This window comes from Mesoplodon densirostris, chromosome 17, assembly GCF_025265405.1.
Source record: "Mesoplodon densirostris isolate mMesDen1 chromosome 17, mMesDen1 primary haplotype, whole genome shotgun sequence".
NCBI lineage: Eukaryota > Metazoa > Chordata > Mammalia > Artiodactyla > Ziphiidae > Mesoplodon > Mesoplodon densirostris.
In genome coordinates, this window is record NC_082677.1 from 14194712 (window position 1) to 14222036 (window position 27325).

General features: G+C 38.0%; 1 protein-coding gene and 1 long non-coding RNA gene across 3 annotated transcripts in view; one reads left to right on the forward strand and one right to left on the reverse strand.

Annotated features, from left to right (window-relative positions):
* Positions 1 to 9632: 9632 nt before the first annotated feature.
* LOC132477733 (uncharacterized) lies at positions 9633 to 16651 on the reverse strand. The gene is made up of 3 exons (XR_009530312.1): positions 16578 to 16651; positions 16143 to 16256; positions 9633 to 12999 (listed from the first exon to the last, which is right to left on the reverse strand). It is a non-coding gene; the product is annotated as an uncharacterized LOC132477733 (long non-coding RNA).
* A 188-nt stretch (positions 16652 to 16839) lies between these two features.
* Positions 16840 to 27325, forward strand: part of COG6 (component of oligomeric golgi complex 6) — a 61370-nt gene continuing 50884 nt past the window's right edge. Inside the window, exons 1-4 of one of the 2 annotated variants that reach the window (XM_060080144.1) lie at positions 16840 to 17127; positions 18895 to 19038; positions 23258 to 23329; positions 24616 to 24674. In XM_060080144.1, coding sequence (XP_059936127.1) covers positions 16975 to 17127; positions 18895 to 19038; positions 23258 to 23329; positions 24616 to 24674 — 428 coding nt within the window. In that variant the 5' untranslated portion in view covers positions 16840 to 16974. The remainder of the gene's footprint in view (positions 17128 to 18894; positions 19039 to 23257; positions 23330 to 24615; positions 24675 to 27325) is intronic. The other variant, XM_060080143.1, reaches the window with a different exon arrangement.

Below are 27325 nucleotides of genomic sequence, written 5' to 3' on the forward strand. Positions count from 1 at the left end.
GAAATAATATAAAGATGTGTAAAAGAAATGCTAATAACTTTCCCAGCTTCCTAGTCTCCTGGGGTATCCATTTTTAATAGACCAGTATGCCTCCTGTTATATTGTCTCCTAATTAAACAAGCAAATACAATCATGTATACACAAATATCTCTCCTTTCTCTTTTTTTGTTTTTATCCATTACGTAATACACTTTATAGATTTTAAACTCTAACATTTTTATTTGACAATTTGTCATGGACTTCCTGTAAGTCAATAGCTATAGTTAGAAGTTTTAGTCTAGTTTTCTACCCACACTTCTGTAATTTTACACAAATAAGTACATATACTGTTGTCTGTTTTTAATGAAGCCTTTTTTTTCTATGCAACCCCCCTCCCCCACATGATCTCTCTTACTTCTTGAAAAATCTGGTATTTTTCCCCCTACTTATATTACCATTTATAAATGAATAATTTGTGTATTTAATCATTCATGTATATAAAATGAAAATTTATATACAAATGTATAAAATATGTTCATATTAATAATCTCAAACTTATTAATTTTGTTTAATATTTCTACTCTATCTTGTTCCCAAAATACATTTAATGTAGCACTTTCACCTATGTAATAATCAAAGCTCCATATGGTGTATGGCCCTTCAAAATACACAAACATACATAGTTATTATAAATACAGCATTTTAAAGGTAAAAAAAGTGTGACTACTTTTACTTTTCATCACAATTCGATTACTTGGGCAAATAGTACCTTCTTTGAATTAAACATAAGGCTTTACCAGGGTGTATTGTTTACACCAACTGGAAGCAAATGGAAATATTAGGCTCAATAACATGCACTATTTTTTCTGTCCAATATCAGCATTTTAATCTCCTATCTCTGGTGGGGAAAAAAAATCTCATTATTAAATCATTAATGTCATTGCCTATAAGTTAACTAGATGTTCTTTTGTTATACTTAATTTAAATTATCCCTTATCTCTTGCAGGATACCATAATTTCAACAAATAATTAAATTTGCTTTCTATTTTTTAAGTAAATCACCCTTTAAATTGACATCTATTGCTTCAAAAAACAAGGTTAATTAACATGTGGAATTAAAACAAATGCAGTGGCATGTTATGGCATTTTCATTTTTTTCTTTAAGAAAAACAGAGCTTCCAAAAATTTTACATTGCTTTATAAAGTTACATGGGAATAAGGAACATCAGTGACTTTAAAAAGAAATTTTCAATTTAAAAATCCATCATTGTAAATTTGTGTCAAGCATGGCAAAGTATGTAGACATATTCTTCACCAGTAATTTTTATTTTGATGTCAATTTCCTATCAGAGGCAGGTGATTTATAAGCTTTTTAGTATTAGTAACAAAATTAATAACAGTGCCTATCCTTTACCTTAAAAAATAGAAAATAAGCTTTAGAAATAGGACTTCAAGGGATAGCTTGGAATTGTGCAAGAGAGGATTTCTCCTTTTTTATTAAAAAAACTTTTAAAATAAATTTATTTATTTTATTTATTTATTTTTGGCTGTGTTGGGTCTTTGTTGCTGTGAGTGGGTTTTCTCTGGTTGTGGTGAGTGGGGGCTACTCTTTGTTGTGGTGCGTGGGCTTCTCACTGCAGTGGCTTCTCTTGTTGCGGAGCACGGGCTCTAGTTGCGTGGGCTTCAGTAGTTGTGGCGCATGGGTTTAGTTGCTGCACGGCATGTGGGATCTTCCCGAACCAGGGCTCGATCCCGTGTCCCCTGCATTGGCAGGCGATTCTTAATCACTGCGCCACCAGGGAAGCCCCAGATTTCTCCTTTTATATCATCATTCATCTGGTATGTTTTCTGGTCTGAGGTCCCAAAGAGAGATTGGGTGTGGTTTCTGCTAATTAGGCTTTGGAATCATGTTTTGATTAAAGAACCTCCCCTTAAGAAAAATCTGTTTACTCTGAGATTATTAGAGCACACTGTTTTTGCTCCTTCAGACGTAAAGAATAGGGCTGGCTCAATAACATGCATCCATATTTTATCAGGCCTCTCACACCAATATGTTGGTTCATCGCAAAGGTTGCTGTTCACCTGTTGTCACACCTTCCCAAGCTTTTCTCTGTACTCTTCTCTCCTCTGGTACAAAGTGCCAGCTGGTTTTGGTGGCTCTGTTCCTTGGCCTCATGATTGAATTTCTTGTTCAGAATGAACCACTCCATCTCTGACACTAGGCAGCTCTTGGAACAGACTGGCCCCGAACTACAAACCAAATAACCCCAGGGGTCAGCTATTAATTAGGAGAGAATTGTTCATAATCATATGCCAATTGCTGGAGAGCAATTCCAATTTTACTAACCAGTCACTGTTGACAGCTTTGCTTTCAAACCTCCTGTAATAGAGTCTCACCTGACTTAGGTCTTGCTGTTTCTGTGAGATTACTGCTTTAAGCTGACAAAAATTGCATTGCATTAATATTTAAAATAAAAATGAATGATTACTCTAGTACAGTGACAGAATGCTGCTGCTGAATGCCATTGAATTTCTCATTAATATTAATTTGTAGTTTGTAGAGAAATGGTTTAACAACCATTGAGCTACACACATGTAATTCAAATATTGAAAAACTGAGCCATAAGTCTGTAATCGTGAGATAAGTTGCTCATAACTGTCTGTGTTTGATTATTTTCCAATTTCTGACCAGCATAAATTTGTTTTAGGTTGCCAGGAATGACATAAAATTTCCCAAATGAGATTTGTAACTAAAGGCATGATAACCCTGATATCAATATTGTCATCATCAATCATGATTTATTGAGTATATTTTAAGGACCTGGGACTGAACTAAGACTGATTTTCCTTAGTATGAAAAAAGGATGCTGTTAATCCAAAATTAGTAGGATGCTTTTTTGAATTGTTTTTCTTGATCGTGGTAATTAACTTCCACTTAGCTATAAACACATATATCATGTTTGCAACATCAGATGAACATGTGCCCACCAAACAGTAATTAAAGATCCACCATCCTAACTGGATGCGTTTGTAAATTCCAGACAGAAAACTTGCTTTTTATAAGAGAAAAGTTTATTTGTTCATTAATAAATATTTATTGATGGTATGAGGCATTATACTAATTTTTGCTGTGAGGTATATGGGTAAGTAACACATGTATTGTACCATAAGCTAGGAAATTAATGAAGCATGTATGAAATAACCATAATACAAATCCCATTTTTTATACATTTATTTTTTTACAACCTCCTTGGGTTTGTGAGAACCAGAGAGAAAGAATAACAAAATTATTGTAGAAATGAAGCTTCTCTTTGGGGCCTACCACATATGGATGTGCTTTTACTGAAAAACACAGAGCAGTAGAACACAAAAGTCAACACATATCAGAAGCTTCTGGAGGACTTGTTAAAACAGAGTTTGCTGGGCCTCACCTTCAGAATTTCCAATTCAGTGGGCCTATGACGGGGCCTGAGAATCTATATTTCTAACAAGTTTCCAGGTGATGGTGAAGTTCTGCGTTGAGGAATCACTTTGAAAAACCACTGGATTAGCGACTCCCAAAATTGTTTAGTAGTAAAAGAAAATATGCAGGGAGCATTTTCTTTCTTCCTTTTAAAACCTTTCCTTTCCTTTCCTTTCTTCCCTCCCACCCTTCCTTCCTCATTTCTTTCTTTCCTTTTTAATATAGATCTTCCTCTTCCTCAATCTTAAGAGACTCAGTGGGTCTGTGACGAGGATAAAAAGTCAACACTTTTTAGGGACTTCCCTGGTGGCGCAGTGGTTAAGAATCCGCCAGCCAATGCAGGGGACACAGGTTTGAGCCCTGGTCCAGGAAGATGCCACATGCCGTGGAGCAACTAAGCCTGTGTGCACAACTACTGAGCCTGTGCGCCACAACTACTGAAGCCCACGCGCCTAGAGCCCGTGCTCCGAAACAAGAGAAGCCACTGCAATGAGAAGCCTGTGCACCACAACGAAAGAGTAGCCCCCGCTCACCACCGCAACTAGACAAAGCCCACACGCAGCAACGAAGACTCAAAACAGCCAAAAGTAAATAAATAATACAAATAAATTTATTTTAAAAAAGTCAACACTTTTTAAAAGCTTCACTATAATTTGCTGAATTCCAGGTGAGTTAATTTTCCTTTCCACTGTACTGGGGAAAGTTAAATGGGGGAGAGGATTGAGTGAACATGGTAGGTAAGCACAGTATAAAGGGATTGGTTAAATAAAGTGGAGAATTTGCACTCTTTGATTTGATTCACATACAGACACTAAAACTTCCCTCCATATAAACACCCAGTGGGCATCCTCAGATATCCAAAGGTGGCAGAATTTAAAACATTCTAAAAGGTCAGTTCTGGACTTCCCTGGCGGTCTAGTGGTTAAGACTCTGTGCTTCCAGTGCAGGGGGCTCGGGCTGGATCCCTGGTTGGGGAACTAAGATCCCACGTGCCACACGGTGTGGCCAAAAAAAAAGAAAAAGTCAGTTCTGATTGCTGATAGGCTGTGCACTTCCAGGCCTGGGGCGCATTTGGAGCCAAGGGTGGCGCTGCATCGGGGCAGTCATGAGGAATGACTGGATTACTGTGACCTTTCCTCTGCTTGCTCCACACATGGATGTTTCCCTATTTTTAAGCTACTTCAAGGTCCCATGTCAGTTTTCACTCGCACTATCCTTAATCCAGTAACACATCTTTCTGTTTCCCAAACTGGAAGATAAGAAACCACAAATAGATACAGGGTACCTTCCAGGAGCATCAGTTTCAATGAAAAAGGGCACTGTCACATTATCTCCCAGAAGAGACTCTAATGCTATTTCAAGCACCATGGAAGTGTGTGTGTGAATGCATGTGTGTTTGTGTGTGTGTGTGTGTGTGTGCTTTATACTTTTGTGCTGGGAGGATAGTAACAGTCCTTCTAGTCACCAACAATGCTTGCAACTATTTCTTCTGATTGCTAAATGGTCAAAATTGGGTGTGGAAGATAGAAAAACTAGCTCTGCAATAAATTATGTAACTTCCATTACCTAAATTGCCTTCATTATCTGTGCCTATGGAACATGGCTGGATGATATCAGACTGAATTAACAGATTTAATAATTCTTGTTAGCAGCAGGACAGCCAGTCCTCCAGAATAAGCTCGGACATAATCAATTACTGAGCTAGTTAACTTGTAAAAGGATAAGCAAACCTATCAAAACCTGAAATCACTTCCTGTTCTTAAAATGGAATCTTATACATGTGTTAGTCAATAAATAAGACCAGAAATGGTTAATACAATAGAGATATGGCAGATGACTTTAAAATATAACAGCATCCTCCTTGGGAGTGGCTTTTAGAGATCTGGTGTTTTCTTTCTGCTCCAAATCAGACTCATGCCATTGAAAGGAACTTCAATTCAATGTCACACCAAGTGAAGAAGTGTCTTCTGCACCCCTCAAGGGATTGTCGGCTGGCACCTGCTTCATCCTGTCTACTGAGAGTAAATGTGTGACCATTCCCTTGTCGGTTATTTTGAAATGACAGAGGGTTCTTCCTTTCTAAAATTTTCACCAAAATGCTAATCCTTCTCCCATGAGTCAGGTCTCTTTGATTCCAAAGCCCATATTGTTTTACAGTATCACACTGCCTCCGAATGAACGCCTATATGTGCCAAGACATTTGCAAGATAATTTAGGAATAGAAAAATTAATGAGACCCAGTACCTCTTCTTAAAGGTGTTTATACCCTGACCATAGAACAGATAGTACACGCACATAATTCCTTCTAATTCAAGTGCCAAAGAGAACCTTTAACTTCTATGAATCTTTGTTCAGATGAGGTAAAAAGGATGATACCCAAATGGAAGGAGGTTTCATGAAGGAGAAAAATGGTAGGTGGGGATACAGAAGTAAAGTGGGGAGAGCATATAAGGCAGAAGAGTGGGCCTGTGCACGGTGGGGATGAAAAGCCCTGGGCATGTTTAGAAACAAGGGATTAAATGCTTGCAGTGCAGCATAAGATAGGTATAGGGAAGCAATGAGAGTAAAATATAAGGATATATTTCTCAGATGGGTTGAGGTCAAATTATAGAGCAGCTGGAAGCCAGAGACAGCACCATGGACTTGATTCTCTACACTGGTGTGCTCCAACGTGGGACATAACCCCAGGATGGATGTCAGAGACTGCAGAGCTCAATGGGGTGCAAGATGATGTCAAAACTTTTATTTAGTTTTCATTTTTAATGTTAGAAATGAAAGAAATGATGCATTACTGAAATGCACTCTATGGGTTGACTCTAGTTCCCTCACTGTCCATATTTCAAGGTCATAGATCTCATGTTATGTACAGTCTGGGAGGCACCCTGAGGGAAGGGTGGGTGCTCCATAATGCCAGGACTGGGAGGGAGTCATAGTTTTTTGCTAGTTTTCAGTGCGTTGCTCACCGCAACAGGCTACCTTGCAATGAGCTTGCAGACGTGAGGGTCCAGTTTGGTGGATTATAGATTACGTCATCTAATTTTAACTAAACATCCTCCAAAATGGCAAATGGCCTAAAAAGATGCCTTCAGAGAACCCACAGATTGAAGATAGTGCTAATAATACAATCACAAATAAATTAAAAAGTGGCAGAGCTGACATTCCTTATCCTCCAAGTATAAGATGTTCATCACCTACATTACAAGACAAAACCGAGGATAATCTAATGAGAGGTGATAAGAAATAGTATTAGAAAAAGTGATATTTGAAATATAGCTATAAACCCCATGTTATTTATGATGAACCTTCTTATCAATGGTATAACAGTATTGTGCCTTTGCGAAATCTTGAGTTTTTTTCCATGATAGCCCTTGAACGAGGTATTAAAATAAACTGAACTTGGAATGAGAGCAGCCACTTCAGTTGCTGTATCACAAAGTATTAACCAAAGTTTTAAAAAATAATGAAGCATATATATATACATACCATAAATATGAATAAATACATATAAAATCTTTTAATGTAAAACAATTAAGCAGACATACTATCTATAAATTGTATGCATATGTAAGTAAACATGTATGATATAATATGAATAAAAATTTAGACTTAAAAAGTTCTCTGAACCTTAATAAAATAAAAATTATTCAAAATATATTTTCTCTTTATCTCAACCTTTTATGTTTTTGTACCTGTTTAAGAATGCAACGTATGCCCGTTTATGTCTCTAGCATGTTATTACAGTCATAACTTAAATATATAGTTATAAATATGTATGTATCTGTACACTGCACACTCTCAAAATGTTTTAGCTGAAGGGGGGTGATACTTTTGAAAAGTTTGGGGATCGCTGCTTTACATTTGGAATAGGGATGCATTGAAGGTTTTGATCCAGGAAGTGATATATCAATACATCAAGACATATCAAGAACTGTATTTAAGAAAGAAATCTGGTACCAATGTACTATGAGACTATTTCACGGACTATTTTATAATGAACTGTGAAAGAGAAAGAAGGGAAGTGGTTAATAAATTGTTAAGAAAATTCTGGTCTTGAATAGGGAGGTACCGATGGGACTAGGAAGGGGGAGCTAGAGGCGGTAGATACAAGAGTTCTGTGAAGGATTTCAATACACGATTCATTACCAGGGAAAGTGAGGGGCGTAGTGGAGATGAAGCAGAGGTAACCTTGAGTTTCTCCTCTGGGAAAATGAATGAAGGGTGAGGACATTAATATTAACAGAAATGCTGTGTTTTCAGCTTGGTTTAGAATAGAATATATTTTCTACAATTTGGGTCATCATTTATTCAAATACATCAGTCTATTCATTTATTCATATTAATTTTTCATTTATTCAACAAATACTTATCAAATTCCAACAACATTTCAGAAACTGCATGAAGTGCCAAGTATTCAAAGATGAATGAGATGGTTTCTAGACTCAGGGAGCTCACAGATTAGCGTGAATAATATCATAAAAATGTGTCGATAATGACACAGAGTGTGAAAGTGCAGTGAGAGAACCACCTGGAGGGGGATTCGAGAGCACAAGGGACAGCTGGCCTGACTCGGTGCATCTTTGGAAGAGGAGGCTCCTGAGACTCTAAAAGAATGAGTAAGTGCTAGTCAAGGGAGGAAGAGAGGAAATGCGTTCCAGGCAAAGGGATGGATGGGATGGCCAAAGCACAGCACAGCGTAGGTGGGAAACTCAAGCAGAAAAAGAGTTCAACAGACATCAGATTCCCCGTGACTGGTGGACTGCTTAATGCTGATAAGAGGCCATGGACTCGTCTATTCTGAAAACAAAATCAGTAACAATCAATTAAAAGCCAAAAGCTGTCAGACCTATGCAGAACAGTGACAGGTGGAGACCAAATCAAAAGAAGGGGAAATAGATTGTTTATATGTTAAAGCTGCAGCACAGAAATTGGACAATGAAAATAGTACCTGTGGCTATTTAAATTGGAGACATTACTATCTGGTGATTACGCGTAGTATGTGTTAAATAAGAGAGACCAGCTGGCAACCCTGTAGATTCGGACCACAAGAATGAACAAGTAGACACAATGAGGCTTGTTATTGGAGAATACATGCATATGTATAAGGAAAGAGGGAATGGCCAGAAGAAACTCTGGAAAGTGCATGGATGTTTACACCTTAGTATTAAACTATGTATTTACATGTATGCGTACACGTGAGTGCCAGATGAAACTTGAAGCTGAAAGGAGATAGGAAGTGTGTGAAAAAATATATATGCTTTATTTATCTGATAATGTGGGACTGTTGTATGAAACTTGGGCAGGAATGGATTATTGCATAGTTCCACTGAGAGTGTGTGAAATAGCTCAGATAAATGTGGCAACTATGTGTTACTTTCTTGATTATACAATACCTCTTACACCCATCTTACTTCATCTAGTCCTCATTACTCAATAACCCAGGTAGTGTTATAGCATTTTGTACAGGAGGAGATTGAGAATTGGAGGCAAAACATGACTTGCCCGGGGGCATATAGTGGCAGAGTTGAGATTCAAACCAGGCTTTCTGACTCTGGAACCATGGTACCAACAATTTTACCAGTGGTTTCAACATATCAATAGCTTTCTGGAGAATTATCATTTGATAATTAAGGTTTCTGGGGTTTTTAAAAAATGTATAAAGATAGCTTTTGTGTGTAGAAAGGAATTCTTACATCTGCATTCATTTTCACTAATAGTTCATACCTTACAATTTTGATTGTAAGTTGAAGATACAACTTAAATATTAAGTAAATCTATTTACAAACCTAGTGATTGTTAATTAATACTCAACTTGTTTCCAAATTTAAGATATTAAATTTCCCCAAGCATTAAGTACAACTCATAAATTTAATTCATGTATTATTTTAAATATTTCATATTAAAGTCATGCAAGTTATGTTCTCCTAAATATTTAAGATTTTTTTTGTGATTGACTTAATTATCTAAAACTTTTCAACTTAAATATTTCATATATCTGGTTTTCTAAAGTACTTCAAACAGATAAGCAGGTAGAATTACAAACCTAACCCACAAAATATTCTTAAGTACTTAAATGATACTTGAAAACCTAATAATAAAGATTTGATGATTCAGATTTATTTAAACTTATAAATGCTGTTAAAACTTATCAAATACTATTATACCTTTTAAAATTAAAATCACACACAAAAAGTTTTCAAATTGAACTTACAAGTTTAATATGTCAGATTTAAAAACACGACAACCTATATTTTTCAGATGATTATATACACTGCTCAAATTTCCCATTTTCTTTTTCATTTATTTTCTGCAGTTGTGGTCACCTAGATTTGCCCTTAACATTCCAAACTGGTACAAAAATATTGATTCCAAGGATTTTATCATTATTTTCTCCATGCTTATTTTTACATATTCCTGGAGTTGCTAAGTCATTTTATCATCTCTTTACTCAAAAAATTTCAGGCTGTGGTTAGAGATTCTGGACAGAGACCTGGAACCTAGTGGCAATTTCCAGAATAATCTACCTGAGCTCCCTGTTAATATGCCAATCCTGTTCATCTAGAAATGGTTTCATCTGGCTACTTCTTAGACATTTTATTTTTACTCTAACTTCTGACACAATTCTTACTATAACCCCTGTCATAAATATAATTGTCTAATTTGGGTGCACGACATCTCATACTCACACTATCTCCCACCCCACTGAGTTGCAACTAATCTGTTTGCTCGAAGCTAATTAAAATCTGCATGACAGTCCCATCTACCCCCAGTGCTGGGGCTGTAACTAAACTCTTTATCTAGTTGGATTTTGCACCTTTTAAATATAGATTATTTCCTAATCTGTCTCACAGACCACAAATGTATAGTTATTATGTTGACCAGAATTACCTCTCCAGTACTGTGTGCTGTTGGGTTTGAAACCAAGCAGGACCCTGTAGGGCCTTCCCAGGCACAGACATCCTCATGTCCCCTGCCTCTTGTCTGTAAAAAGCTTTAGCCTCCTAGGCCTTTCCAGAGTTCCAAAGAGCAAATTTAATCAGAGAAGTGAAAAAAATGCAGAAACAAAGGAAAACAGTCAAACAAGACAATATCATAGTAGTTCACCCATAAAACAAAATCAAGAACCTTTAATTCTTCCTCAATGGCTATAGATAAAATCCTGAGTCATATCCTTGAGTCGTTTTATAGATACTAAAACCCCAACCAGATGGAAGAAGTTAACTGCATGCTGACCACCAGCATGTAGACCCCAAACTGGTTGGAACCAGTAGGTTGATGACGGAGATTCCTGAAACATCACCCTGTTACCTTACCATCAACCAATCAGAGAATTCTGCACAAGCTGATCATGCACCCTGGGACTCTCTCCCTCACAGTCTTTAAAAACCCTTCTCTGAAAGCCACTGGGGAGTTCTGGTCTTTTGAGCATGAGCTGCACGTTTCCCTTGCTTTGCCCCATGCTTGGCACTTTACAATAAATGCTGCACTTTTCTTCACTACAACCTGGTGTTGGTAGATTGGCTTTGCTGTGCTTTGGCTGAGCGCACCCAAGTTTAGTTTGGTAATAGGTTGGAACCATAAAACATGGTGTCCTGACCAATGGATGGGCACGTGGTCAAAGTTTACTCGCTTTAGGACTTTGAATGTTGAGCAAAGGCAGAAAAAAGAATTAGCAGCAGTGCCCTAAAAACCAACAAGTGGTTCCACTTACTGAGATCCGGAGTTGCTGCTGGTTCCCAGCTGGACCTTCAGCCTTCCCTTCAGTTCTCTGAGCTGCCTTCACATCCTTCCAGTAAATTACACTGTCTGTTACTTTGCAACCCCAAACTCCAACTGGTACAGGCAGCCAAGGGGAGGCTGCACAGATGAGAAAAAAAGGTGTACTTAGCAAAGAAAGCCGGCCCTTACCCAGGCTCCAGTCAGACCAGCCGCAGTTATTCATTCTGCAGATTTCATTTGCAGGTTTGAAATCATTTTATTGCTAAAGAGGTATGAAATCATTACATTCATGACTGCTAAGGTTTCAGTTATGAAACCTTAAAATTGGAGAATTTTAAGGACAAACTGAAGGATGAGAACTATGGCAGAAAATATGCCTGAATCAAAAAAAGAAAACGAAATATTTGAAGCAGCTTTCAAAATTCATGAGGTTTCAGAGAAAAGAGAGAAATCAGGAACTATTTCCATGTGAGAAGCCTCAATGCCTAAAAATCAAGGACTAGGCAGTAATGCAGGTAATAGAAGGTACAAAGAAAAGGCTCAGGGAGTCGTGATTAAAGAGAGATAGGAAATGTGGGACCGATGCTTCAAAGTCCCTGAGAGAAATACACAGGAGAGACAGTACGTTACTAGAACTTCCACGGAGAAATTGACATAATTAACAGTGAAAGGTAAAAATTTCATACTCGATTTCTCAGCCTTTGTAGAAAACAGAGCATGGACATGTGCTCTAGGTTCAACTAACCAGACACACAAATGTAGAAACAAAACCTGAGGACACAAAGAAACTGGCACTGCAGGGAATCAAGAGAAACGGACACAAAAAGCATAGATGGGGACAACTCCTCAGGAGGTGGCAGAATTTTAAACAACACAGTCTCCAGAGACAGCACCGGAAGTTGTGCGGTGGCGGCATCCTCAAGTTCAGGGTCAGTGGGTGAAGTGACCTGTCGGTCCAGGCTTCAGCAGGAATGACATTGGGGTCCAGGATGAGCTGTTGTCTGGAGTGATTTTGATGATGGTAATGTGTCCCCAGCTTCCTTTTGTTTCCCCATGTTCTCTTCCGAGTGTGGTCCTTCATCCTTGCTATTAATTCTGATACTTACCCCAAATCCTCTCGTTAAATAAATTTCTACTTAAGTCATCCCCAGTCAGTTCCTATTCATTGCAAGTAAGAACTCTAATTCCATTTTTAGTTTTTTAAGGAAACTCCATACCGTTCTCCGTAATGGCTGCACCAGTGTACATTCCCACCAACAGTGCAGGAAGGTTCCCTTTTCTCCACACCCTCTCCAGCATTTACTGTTTGTAGGCTTTTTGAGGACGGCCATCCTGACCAGTGTGAGGTGATACCTCATCGTAGTTTTGATTTGTATTTCTCTAATAATTAGGGATGTTGAGCATCTTTTCATGTGCCTGTTGGCCATCTGTATGTCTTTGGAGAAATGTCTATTTAGGTCTTCTGCCCATATTTTGATTGGTTGTTTGTTTTGATATTTAGCTGTATGAGCTGTTTGTATATTTTGGATATTAAGCCCTTGTAGGTTGCATCATTTGCAAATATTTTCTCCCATCCTGTAGGTTGTCTTTTCATTTTGTTCATGGTTTCCTTTGCTGTGCAAGAGCTTATAAATTCGAGTAAGCCCCATTTGTTTATTTTTGCTTTTATTTCTTTTCTCTTGAGAGACTGATCTAAGAAAACGTTGTTATGATTATGTCAGAGCATTTTTTGCCTATGTTCTCTTCTAGGAGTTTTATAGTTTCATGTCTTATATTTAAGTCTTTCAGTCATTTTGAGTTCATCTTTGTATGATACAGCAATCCCACTCCTGGGCATATATCTGGAAAAGACGAAAACTCTAATTTGAAAAGATGCATGCACCTCAATGTTCATAGCAGCACTATTTACAATAGCCAAGACATGGAAGCAACCTAAGTGTCCATCAACAGATGAATGGATAAAGAAGATTTATACAATGGAATATAACTCAGCCATAAAAAGGAATGAAATAATGTCATTTGCAGCAACACGGATGGACATAGAGATTATCATACTAAGTGAAGTTAAGTCAGACAGAGAAAGACAAATATCATATAATGTCACTTATATGTGGAATCTAAAAAAAGATACCAATTAATTTATTTATAAACCAGAAATAGACTCACAGACATAGAAAACAAACTTACAGTTATCAAAGGGGAAGAAGGGGAGGAATAAATTAGGAGCTTGGGATTAACAGATACTACTATATGCAAAATAGATAAACAACAAGGTCCTACTGTATGGCACAGGGAACTATATTCAATACCTTGAAATAACCTATAATAGAAAAGAATCTGAAAAATAATTTATATATATACATATACGTATATATAACTGAATCACTTTGCTGTACAGCAGAAACTAACACAACACTGTAAATCAACTATACTTCAAAAGAAAAAAACTCTAACTTATAAAGCTGTAAAACTTCATTTCGGGACTTCCCTGGTGATGCAGTGGTTGGGAGTCCGCCTGCCAATGCAGGGGACACAGGTTCAATCCCTGGTCTGGGAAGATCCCACATGCCAAGGAGCAGCTAAACCCGTGTGCCACAACTACTGAGCCTGTCCTCTAGAGCCCGTGAGCCATAACTACTGAGCCTGTGCTCCAGAGCCCGTGCTCTGCAACAAGAGAAGCCACCACAGTGAGAAGCCCACACACCACAATGAAGAGTAGCCCACACTCGCTGCAACTAGAGAAAAGCCCGTGCACAGCAATGAAGACCCAACACAGCCAAAATTTAAAAAATTTAAAAAACACAAAACCTTCATTTCAATACTTTTCATTCAGTAAGCCTTTAATAAGCACATATATTGTGTAAGATATTGTGCTGGAAACCAGGAGGGCAAAGTTCCCATCATCCAGGTACTTAGAGTCTAGTGGAGGAACACAAAACTTAAGTAAATTTAAAAATAATTATATGACACAAGTTATTAGAGGTGTTGTATTATATTAAGTGCTATGGAATTTGCATGACATATCAATTAATTCTGCCCAAAGCCAGATGGGAAGCTACGTGAAGGTACAGAGAAGAAGTGATATTTGAGTGGAGCTAGAAGGACAGATAGGATTTCACCAGTTTCACAGGAGCACACATTCCTGGAAGAGTGAGTTGTATAAGCCAATGTATCGAGACTTAAAAGTTTGGGATGTGTTTGTGGCCCAGAAAATACAGGTGGCTTGAGTGTTGTAATCACAAGCAAGCACCTAGAAATAAAACTACAGTGATACTCTGAGATCCGATTATGAAGGTATGTGTACACCATACTAAAAAGTTATTTTATTCAATAACTGCCATCATGGTTTTTAAAGCAAAAAAGTGATAGGACCAAATCTGTTTTAGAGAAATAGTGCTGGTGTCAGTGCAAAGGTAGTAAGAACAGTGTCAAGACAACACCAACACAGAATACATTTGAAAGTTTGTTTGGATGCAAAAGTTTTCACCTACATCCCAAGTGAGAGGTGTACACAACTCAAAATGAAAACTGAGGAAGCAGAAGTAGAATTTGAAAACTACTGCCAACTTAGCTGGTAACTAACGGTGAGATGTGAGGTAGTCTTATGTCCTCGGGAAGACTTGTGTAGCCTTGGATTACTCATCATAAACAGAATACTAATGACATGATAAAATGGTAATGATCCCTATGTTGCAGGGTAGTTATGCAGATAACAACAGTGTATTAAAAGGATCCAGCATGGAGCCTAATTCTCAATAAATTTGGACACTAAATAATAGAAGCTATTGTTTTTAATACAGGGAAGAATGTAGAGGACTGAGCATTCTGTTTTATTCTATGATTCACCAGACATGGCTTTAATAAATGCCATATTATACTTTGATGAAATCACAGTGACCAAAATGATGTGACTTCCACTTATTTCAGAAGCCAAAGAGCAGGAAAGCTTTAATAACCAACCAAAGGGGAAGAGGGGGAAACTGAAGTGGCCCTCCTTTCAACTGCTACTTGGAAGGTAAGAATGTCCACGTTTTACGCTTCAGCATGGTTCTTCTGTGGTTATATAAAAATGCTCTGTTAGGGACTTCCCTGGTGGCACAGTGGTTAAGAATCTGCCTGCCAATGCAGGGGACATGGGTTCAAGCCCTGGTCCGAGCAGATCCCACATGCCGCGGAGCAACTAAGCCTGTGCGCCGCAACTACTGAGCCTGCGCTCTAGAGCCCGCGAGCCACAACTACTGAGCCCATGTGCCACAACTACTGAAGCCACGCACCTAGAGCCCATGCTCCGCAGCAAAGAGAAGCCACCGCAATGAGAAGCCCACGCACCGCAACGAAGAGTAGCCCCCACTCGCCACAACTAGAGAAAGCCCGCGCGAAGAAACGAAGACCCAACGCAGCCAAAATTAAACAAATAAATAAATAAATTTATTTTAAAAATGCTTTGTTATATAAAAATGCTCTACTCTTTTACATGCATGTATTTGCTCGCCCGTTAAATTAAAATATTTAGGTCAGAGCCCGTCTCTAATACTTTCAGTGTCTACTATATTAAAGAGTTCAATATACATAAATATCTTTTACATTTTCAATAAAAGAAAACCTTTATCTTCAATAAAAATTGTTATATATAAATATTATATATACACATATATAAATATATACATATATAAAACCTAGGTCTCTGATGAGGCTTACCTGAATATTTATTTTAACTGTTGGAAAATACTGATTTGAACTGTTTAAAAGTATTGATTTCAAGCCCTTAACTTAGAATTTATTGTTAGCTTTATAAAAGAATGATAGGTGAACATTAAAAAATATACAAATTGCTTTAAATATATTTAAATTTTATAATAATTTCCCTGTCTTCATCCTACTATATCATCCTAATTTTCAAATTATTTTGTTTCCTTTTTTTTTTACAATTGCAAACTCAGAGAAGTACAAATAAACACAGAAGAGTAGGCCATAATTACCTTACCTTAATAACCGCCGTTGATATATTAAGGAACCCACGGGGAAGATCAGAAAATTCAGTCCGTCTGGAAAGGTACAAAATGAAAATTGGAAGCCTCTCTTCCAAAGGAATGCCATCCTGAAAAAAAAAAGAAAGAAAGAAAAAAAGCCTAAATTTACACGTACCTCTATTTCACACACACACCACATACACACACACACCACACAAGTGATCACACTATACACACTGTAACTCGCCTTGCTTTTTCACATACTATATTTTGGAATTCTTCCCACATCTGCATTTAAATCTCCTTCATAGCAGGAAACGGTTACAAAGTATTCTAAAGTGAATTTAACTAGAGTTAGCTTTTACTGAACATAGTTGCCCAGGCACAGGCCTCAGTGTATTTTACTTAAGTCTAGCTCAGACTTTCACAGATTCAGGATCCCGAAGTACCTTTAATCCCATAAACCGTAATCGCCAAACTCCAAACCTGATTTGAATTTCACTCCACTTTGCAAAATCTCGCGTTACTCTCCTCTCAGTCCGCTTTGCAAAATCTCGCGTTACTCTCCTCTCAGTCCGCTTTGCAAAATCTCGCGTTACTCTCCTCTCAATCCGCTTTGCAAAATCTCGCGTTACTCTCCTCTCACCCGGCGGGTCTTGCTCCTCCTCCCCCGACTGCTCTACCCTCCCAGCAGCTGTTACCACTTATAGCAGCCTGGCGGCACAGGAGTGGGCGAAGCAGAGCCTTCCGAGGGCGCCTGCGCGGCAGATCTACGGGGCTTCCGGCGCGGTAGTGCTCTGGGCTGAGGTGGCTGGAGCAGAGTTGGGGGGCGGGACGCGCGGCGCTATGGCCGAGGGCAGCGGGGAAGTGGTCGCAGTGCCCGCCACCGGGGCTGCCAACGGCCTCAACAATGGGGCCGGCGGGCCCTCGGCGCAGACTAACAACCCGCTATCGCGGAAGCTGCATAAAATCCTGGACACACGGCTGGACAACGACAAGGTGAGCGGGACTGGAGGGGTCGAGGGTGCTGCGTCGTCCGCGGGTCGGACCCGGGCTGGGGGCGGTGTCTGTCCGGCGCCTTCGGGCTCGTCCCTTGTCCGCGCCACGGAGGGGACCCCAGGCCCGCGGGACCCGCTGCGCTGCCGGCGTGGGGCAGGTGAGAAAGGGGAGGCCGGGGAGCCCCTGGAAGAGCAAAGAGGTTTCCTGGGTGTTGCCCCATATTTAATTGAAACTGTTCTTCGAAGACTCTGGATCGGGAAGGCAAACGGTGAAGTCCTCTGCCCCCGCAGTTGTTCGGGGGTCTGAGCAGGGAGGGGAGAGGAGACCCCCGGGCAGGAGAAGAAACATGCAAAAGAGCAAACTACAAAATAAGGCAGCGCGAATGGGGGAGCTTAGGAGGAACAGGAGGTCAGGGCTAAGCATCCTTGAGCCTTTCCATTGACAGGTGAAAACAATTAAAATAATTTGCAGCGTGAAAGGGCTACCACCTGCTCATGGCTACTAGTTTTTGTTGTGAGCTAAGTACTGTCTATGATGTATGGGCTCATGCTGTATTTCTTTACAAGATAAACTGTCCGCATCCTCTCCCAAGTACCTCCTGAAACTTAGATTGGACTTTTCATCTCCCGTGGTAGCAGATTATCTCTTCTGTATCACTGAGTCGCTAGGTATATTGGTCATGCCATGGTGGCATAAAGAAAAAAGGATGTGTATAAGTGAGAATTTTATAGGTACATTTTTAGAATTTTTTATCTATATAGAATTTTATCTATAAAAATTTAATTTTTATAGATAAATTTATAGATAAATTTTTAGGTAACTGACAGTAAGCTGTCAATAAGAATTGGTGTGTAAACAATAGCATTATACTATAATGAGTAAGAAAGATTGGCTCTAGGACCACCACTTATTAGATATAACCACCAAATTGGTGCATTATGGTTTCAATAAGTCCTTTAACTTCTGTGAGCTTATGTTAAGTTTCTAAATTGGGAATACTGCCTGTAACCTCAGGGTTGTGCGGGTTCAATGCGAGAATCCAGGTGAAATGCTCAGCACAGTGCCGCAGCAGTTATTTCTTGTTACATGTTAATTCTTTTTTTTAAATTTATTTATTTTTGGCTGCGTTGGGTCTTCGTTGCTGCGCGCGGGCTTTCTCTAGTTTCGGCGAGCCGGGGCTACTCTTCCTTGTGGTGCGGGCTTCTCATTGCGGTGGCTTCTCTTGTTGTGGAGCACGTGCTCTAGGCGTGCGGGCTTCAGTAGTTGTGGCGCACGGGCTCAGTAGTTGTGGCTCGCGGGCTCTAGAGCACAGGCTCAGTAGTTGTGGCGCATGGGCTTAGTTGCTTCGCGGCATGTGGGATCTTCCCGGACCAGGGCTCAAACCCATGTCCCTTGCATTGGCAGGCAGATTCTTAACCACTGCGCCACCAGGGAAGTCCCAAGAATTTCCACTTTTTTTCAATGGCTGTATCATAATGTGTTTAAACCAATCCTTTTTAGATGGACATTAGGGTTTTTTCTAATCTTTGCAGTTCCAAACAGTTCTGCATTGAATAACGTATATATGTCACAATGCACAAGTAAGTATGTCCTTATTGTGTCTCAGAAATAAGTTTACTGTTCAGTAATGTGAAGGTTATCCAGTATTTTTTGGATTGTGTAATGGAAACAAATTATTTGGAAATGATTTCATTAAATTTTTGCTTGAGATTAGAAAAACATTTGAAAATCGGTCCCAGTAATGTTCTTTTATTATCAATTATGTAGGAGATGTTGGAAGCTCTCAAGGCACTCTCAACCTTTTTTGTTGAAAATAGTTTGCGCGCTCGAAGAAATTTACGTGGAGATATTGAACGCAGAAGTTTGGCCATCAATGAAGAGTTTGTAAGCATTTTCAAGGAAGTGAAGGAAGTATGTAAACTTTTCACTTACCATTTATTGAGAACTTACTATATGCCTGGCTCTGTGCTGAGTTTCTCTATGGATAGAGTTGATATGTTTGCAACTCGTGTACCGTGCTCAAATAGAAATTTAGCTACTTACTCAAGCAGCTTCTAGGTCTTTCTTTGAATTAGTGTGATTTCTAAATCTCTAACCTCCACTAGTGCTGCTTTTTGGAAAGTTGTAACATTTGTTCCAGGATATTCTTTTAGGAATCTTAGCTTTTGAAACAAACAAACAAACAAACAAACAATAGCACTTCTCTGAGTGGTTTTCCAGTAGAAATAGTCCCTCACTGAATAAACCTCCCTTAGATAACCACTTCTCCACTGGAGATTAATTAGGATTGAGTTACTTTACTGCATGCTAAATTATGAAATTTTCAGATTAATTAAGATCAATGACTTCAGTTAATAAATAATGTTTCATTACGCTTGAGTGAGCAGTCTACTCACCATAGGGTGAAAATGAATTTTATTTATTATGTTATATTTTATTTATGTATTATATAATACTTCATTAATTATGTTAATATTACTGAGTGATATTACGTAGTTAATAGTTCTGTGTGAGTTGTGTGAAAGTGTCATACATGGTTCTAGTGAGACAGATTATTTTTAACAGTGTAGTAGGATTTCTTTGGCTGAAGGCTAATAATCTGGAAGAATAAAAGGGAAGTTTGGTAGTGTTCATAAAAATAGGGAGAGATAGTAGTGATGAGCACATCTAAATTGTACTCTCTAAACACCATTTCCCCCTGGAGGGAAGTACCAAAGTGAGGAAGCTGTCTAAGACTACTGGGAAGTGTCAGAAGGACTCTGGAGCTAACTTAAGAGGTTTCCACTGGCCAAATATAGGATGATTTGAGCATCAGTAAGAAAGACTGCAGTGGACTGAAACACATCAAGCATATTTAAATCCATGAGTTCATAATGATACTAAAACCCAACAGAACCCTCACTGATTATCTTAGGTGGATAAGAGGGAACCAACTTATCGTTTTGAAAACTACTAAATAAAAGGAAAGAGTCAAGCATTTATCCTGTCTTTGGTACCAACTATATACAATTGTTGAGGCAAGGCTTCCCTTTATAGTAATATTCCACTTAATAAATGAAGAAATGATAGAAGATTTTGTAACCACTGTTTAAAGGATCTAGCTCAGGGTTTCTTAGTCTTGGCACTATTGACATTTTGGGCCAGATAGTTGTTAAGGGTGGTCTTCTGCTTTGTAGGATGTTTGGCAGCATCCTGGCCTCTATCCACTAGATACCAGGAGCGCCACCTTTCCTCAAGTTGTTCCAACCAAAAATGTTTCCAGACATTGCCAGATGCCCCCTTGGGGGACAGATTTGCCCAAGTTGAAACCACTGATCATCCGTAACTGCTTATCTCACAAAAAGAAACAGTCATATATGTGACTCCTAACAAAGGTATACAACATCACCTATGAAGAATTCTTGCAAGAAAATTGGACCAGAATATAATCAAACTTCTAGATCTAATTGCAAGTTTATAGGAACTACTGGGGACAGAAGAGTATGTTAACAGCCTGAAGAAGCAGTCAGCAGGTCTGGTGTGCTGGGAATTGTGCAGGCAAATGAACTGGTTTCTTCAACAAATAAACTGTCAGAGAAAGACAATTTATTTAAAGAAATAAAGGAAATGTCAACCAATTGATGTTTGTGAATCTCATTTGGTTCCCGACTTGAACAAATTATTAAAAACACTGAAACAACTGGGAAAATTTGAACACTGAATAGAAATTTGATATTAAGGGATTATTGTTGAATGTTTAGATAGGTAAACGGCATTTTTTTTTGAGTTCTCTTAGAAGTGCATACTGATATGTTTATGGATGAAATGATATGCTATCTGGAATTCAAAATAATTCAGCTTGGGGAGGGAGAAAGTGGATGGGAAGAGAGTTAGAAAGTGGGTACAGAGATTGATTAAACAAGAGTGGTCATGAGTTGCTAATTGTTAAAGCCATGTGATGTGTACATAGGCATTCACATTATCTCAACTTTTAGATAATTTTGAAATTTTTCCATAATAAAAGACTTCTTTAAAGGTTATCGTACTGCAATTGTATTTAACAACCTGTAATTTTATTTAATCGGGTATAAAGGCAGTTTGAGTTCAAATGAAGACTTTACATACAAGCAACGTAAAGGTTCTTGAATTACAATTTAGCAAATCTCTGCATTTAAGTCATATATTAAGAGGTGTAGTTTCTATTATTTTACAAATCAGATTCATTCAGTGTACTATAGTAGCTAAAGTAAATATTAGGAGTAGTTATTCTTGACCTTGTTGGCTGATAATGTCATAGTGCTAGTCTTATACAGTGAGATTTAAGGAAATAGATTAATTTGCCTATTAGTACCTATTTGCTATTGCTGACATTAATTGCTATTTTGAAATCATTTTTTATTGTTTAAAGCAGTTTAGCACTTAAGTAGTTTGATTTACATCCTATTAATGGTAAGATACAGAGAGTAACATTTGAAAATGTCTGGTGCTATGATTTTTACAATTCAAAGTACTTTATATAGAGAAAGGAAAAAATTTAATTCTGGAACTAGGATGTATGCTTATATTCTTGTAAGTGATTTCCTAACTCTGGTTCATCCTTACATTTTGTTCGTAGTCCTGCTTGGTTGCTTTCTTATCTCTTGCGCTATGATTGGCCCATCCCTTCATAAAACTGTCATGTTTTTATTTGAAGGTTTGGGCATTGTGTTGAAAGAGACCATAGTAAGACCCTGTCTACCACTGAAACTTTCTTTCCTTGCATATCTTTCTGTTGTGTTACACTGAATTGAATTGGGAAAAAGAAGATAATAGTGCAGTATGAAGTTAGATATAATTCTGTGATATCATTTTTTCATATTAAGAGATTGGTTCAGTAAAGATTGTAGAGAATGATTTAGTAAAGAGTTTGGAGCCTGGGAGGGCTGTTGGAAGACCATTTTTTATCAGTCCATACAGGAGAAAGCAATTGAACTGAACTCGAGTAGTAGCTGTTTGGGTTGTAAAAAAAGAAATGGATGAGATGTACTTAATAAGGGCTATAAATGATAGAACTTAGTGACCAGTTAAATTCTTGCATATGTGGAGGGGGCTGCAGGTGGGAGTATATAGGGAAAGAATGTTACTGGGAGACTTAACAGATTTTTGGCATGATCTAATATGTGATTACTTTCAACCATATAGGAGGAGGCACTATTGTTAGTTTATTGGGTTTTCAATTTTTCTTGTTTTTTATTAATTAAAAGTTATAAATAATTCATTATAGAAAAGATAAATAATAAAGTCAGAAATAGAAGGAACTATGGATATTACTTATGATTCTATTACACAGAAATAACCTGTCAGTATTTTATTGTATAGCCCTTCATAGAGTCTTCCCTGTGTTCTTCTGCACACATATATATGTATTTTTCTAAAAAAAAAACGGGAAGGTATTATATGTATTGCTTTATAAGCCTTTTTTTAGCTTTATATAGACATCTTTCCATGCTAACTTACATACACACACACACACACAGATATTATCGTTGTTAATGTATGCACAGGTTTCCATTGTATGGTTGGAAACATTTCACGTTTTCCATTTTTAGGCAACTCTGTGTTGATCATCTCTTACATATATTGTTGCACACTTATCTGATTAATTTCTTAGGATAAATTCTTAGTATGAGAATTTCTGAATAAACAGGTATTCATATTCTTTTTTTTTTTTTTTCTTTTTGCGGTATGTGGGCCTCTCACTGTTGTGGCCTCTCCCGTTGCGGAGCACAGGCTCCGGATGCGCAGGCCCAGCGGCCATGGCTCACGGGCCCAGCCGCTCCGCGGCATATGGGATCCTCCCAGACCGGGGCACGAACCCGTATCCCCTGCATCGGCAGGCGGACTCTTAACCACTTGCGCCACCAGGGAGGCCCTCATATTCTTAAGTCATTTGCCATTTTCCTATTGTCAGACCCTCTAAAAAGAATATACTAGGTTTTTTTTTTACATCTTTTCTTATACTAGATATTATTCTTTTTAATCATTTTCAGTCTTAAATATGGGATCTTTTGTCATGCTTTGGCAAGAAAGGGACAAAAATAAGGATTTGGCTAAGAGGAGAGAAATTTCTTTAACTATATATACTGCTTGATGTTACTTTTTTCCTTTTCAGGAACTTGAAAGCATACATGAAGATGTTCAGGCAATGAACAGCTGTTGTCAAGATATGACATGTCGCCTACAGGTACTGTATAATGGCTGGATTTTAGCCTAGTTCCTGATAAGCTTTCAGAAATTGCTAGATAGGTCTACAAAATGTGTGGATATCTAATACATCATGCCCTGTAGGAAGTTTGAATATAAATATTATGCTTTTTTTTGAACTATAAATGTCTTTGTCTCTTTGGTGATGGTTTACTAATATTTTGCAATTAACTCCAGAAGCCTTTATATTTTGATCTTACCAGTATAGACATAACTGTAGAATTTTGGTAAACTTTTCAATCGCATAATGTTCCACAAATGCAGCAGAAATAAATTCCTTAGTAGAAAGCCTTAGGAATTTCAAACTAATGCTATGCCCAATAAAGACCCAGCTTAATTATGATTTATGTTCAGCCTAAAAAAATATCTCAGGAAAATGTATATAAGTTTAGGTCTGTTTATTAAAGCAGTTCCAAACCTCTAGTTTGGCTGTAGAGTTAACATTGACCTACATACTTCTGACTCATTTAATGCCCTCTGTTTCTACCTGCCTCACAACCGCTGACTTGTTTCTCTTCTCGTTAGTAACTGCCTTATTTTTGTAGTGTTTCCCAGTTCAGGTCTTTGAGAGAGAATCTCATTGGTTACACTTGTTATTTGTTTCAATTCACTTTATAAATATTTTCCTAATCCTTGAACTACCTTTTCATCAAGTTTTCACTCCTGATCCTTTCAGCTCTGGTTTGGGAGAGAGAGGATTGTTTAGTAAGACTTGGTCAGGAACAGCCCTCTATCCTTTAGATGGGGCTATCTTTAATGTTCTCCAAAATCCTATATGAGGGTTTTATTTTTGGATATCCCAACTCTCAAATTGTTATCTCCATCTTGGGTATTTCTCTTGAGTTCCACAGCAGCGTATCAGTGACTTAACTTACAACTTCATTCAGAGGTTTCCCGGTACCTCAACTCAGCATGTCTATAGCTGAAGTCCTATTCTTCATCCTTAACTGGCTCTGGCAGTGCTTCTGTTCCACTGAAAAGCATCAGGAACTATTAAATTCCTTAATAAACATTGTTGTGATACCTTTTTCTTTCTTGTAAGCCTTAGCATTATGTGTGTATTGAGAATTCTGAGTGAGTTCTTATTAAACGTAGTGTATGAGCCTTGAAACATCTATTTCAGTTACTTGGGCCTTTTTTAAACTTTTGAGTTCTGGAGTGTGATCTCATTTGCTATAGTCTGAACTCCAGTAAGTGGCAGTATTAGTTTTCTGAAGTTGAAAAAAAATTGAAATGTACTGATAATAGATATGTTTATAATTTTAGGCAGCAAAGGAACAGACTCAAGATTTAATAATAAAAACCACTAAGCTTCAAGCTGAAAGGTAAGTTTTTCTTTACATAATCAACTCTTCATTAATTTGGAGATAACTCAGAAAGAAAATTATAGATAACTTCAAAGTTAAAACAATAATCAAAAACGTGACTCAAAAATGATACAAAGTATGAGGTTCTAAGCAGTTATCCAAGAGTAAAATAAACATAAAACAATAGTTTAGGAACATTGATAATTGGGATGATTGAGAGATTATCCCTCTTTGGAAGTGATGATGCATTGTTTGTTTGCCATAGAATTAAAAAATGACTGCTTTTTAAAATGTGGATTTTTCAAATTTTTAGTAATTTTATTATCTTTTTCCACAATTGTCTTTTATTTTTTACTTCTGATTATGCGTCCTGCTACAGTCAAGATACAGAACCGTTCCATCACCACACAGGTCTCTCCCATTGGTGCATGGACCACGATGAGAAAAATTGCAGCCTCAGCTGATGTGAAGAGATGGTTGGCTCTACAGAGCAGCCAACTCTCTAAGGAAAGGCAGGTGCTGGATTTCTGTACTCAGAACTAAGCATGTGCCTTGAGCATCGAATTAGAATGTTTTTAGTAGCACAACTAATCTTTTGAAAGAAAAGTTTCCTAGAAAAGAAATTTGCAGTTAGAGACCCACACATGAATTTTTCTGTTGTTATTGTTGGCTGACTATAAAAACATATATAGATTCAATTGAAAATTGTGACTAAAACTAAGAGTAACAGATCACCGATCCTGTATACAAAGTTTGTGGTCTGAGTTTCTGGTCTGAGTTATAAATCTTTCTCTTGCCATCTTTACTGTAGTGTGTAGTACAGTCTCGTGACTAATTATTGGTTTGATTGACTCTCTTTCCTACTGAACTGTGAGCTCCTTGAGAATGATGACAATTTCTTATTCTCTTTTTGTGTCTCCAATGCGTAACACATTGTAGATTCAATAAATAATTTTGAGTGAATGAATATGAAATATAGCTATTCCAATGTCAGGAAAGGAACATAAAATAAAAACTGAAAAATAAGCATTTTATTGGAGCTCGTAACATGTATGGGACTGGTTAATGTCTGCAGGAGGCAATATTAGAATATTGTCCTTCTGTTCATATGTTGTCAAAACTATTTAAGCAAGGTTGTTTGTGTTTATTATTTTAGCAAGCCTATGAAAAAAGTGTTTTGGCCTGGCATGTTTCTGGGAAGCAAACATTTATGATATTCTAAGTATCCCAAGAGCTATGGATTTGATGTGCCAAATGAACATTTGTGTGAATGTATTTTAAGAAAATTACATAGCAGAAATCATAACATTCCTGGGTGCTGGCAGAGTTGTTTTTCCATTTTAAAAAATTACTTTTTCCTTTTTAACGAGAAACTTAGACAAGCATTTGGCTTTAGAAATAGAAATTATATGGGCTTATTTGGATAACATGATATTCTTATTCAGACAAATTTATAAATGATACGAATATTTTTTCCAGCTGAGTTAGGAGGAGGTCATTTTGACAGCTGTTGCTCTAATAGCTAAAGTTTGGTGTAGAATTGTCTCCACAGAACTGCAGTTTAACATTTGCCCTTAATGTTTAATTGACAGTCAGAAGATGGGTTTCATTGATGATTAGGAAAGGCTGTGTCCAGATGAACATACCTCCATCTTTTTGAATACCACTGAAATCACTATTTATTATGTATTTTTTTGTCTCTTGGAAAGGCCTACCAGCCAAATTTCTCTCTGGACTCAGAAAAACATAGTCTCTGGCTTATATTTATGTTTATTTTTGAGGTGTAGTATGTTAGTGGAAAGAATGTAGACCTTGAAAACCTGAATTCTAATACAAATCTTGGGTAAGAGCTCATTGGATTTTTAATCTTTAAGGAGTTATTTCTTAACCTCCCTCAGTCTCAGTTATCACATCTGAAAAAAGGAATAATAAACTATGTCACAGGGTACAGTGTGCTGAACACACTGTCTGACATACCTCAAGGAGCGTTACCCTCCATATTTCTCCCTTTTATTAGACAAAGTTGTGTAGCACATCTTGTTTCTACATTGGCTTTGGTGGCTGGAAGCTTAGGCTGTTCTGCACTTAATTGTGATAGCTTTCCTCAGCTGTTATTTAAGTTCTCATTCTTTCTCTTTTTCCTTTTTTTTTTATTTTATTTATTTTTGGCTATGTTGGGTCTTTGTTCCTGGGTGCAGGCTTTCTCTAGTTGGGGCAAGCAGGGGCTCCTCTTCGTTGCGGAGCGCGGGCTTCTCATTGCGGTGGCTTCTCTTGTTGTGGAGCACAGGCTGTAGGCACACGGGCTTCAGTAGTTGCAGCACGCGAGCTCAGTAGTTGGGGCACACGGGCCCTAGAGCATGTGGGCTTCAGTAGTTGCAGCGTGTGGGCCCAGGGCATGTGGGCTTCAGTAATGTGGCTTGTGGGCTCTAGAGCACAGGCTCAGTAGTTGCGGCATGTGGGCTTAGTTGCTCCGCGGCATGTGGGATCTTCCCGGACCAGGGCTCGAACCCGTGTCCCCTGCATTGGCAGGCGGATTCTTAACCACTTGCCACCAGGAAAGTCCCTCTTTCTTTCTTACTATTTTATTTTTTAATGGTTTTGTAATTTTAATTATTTGTTATAAACTATTTTAATTTAGGTTTTGAAGTTGGTAACATAAAAATATAAGA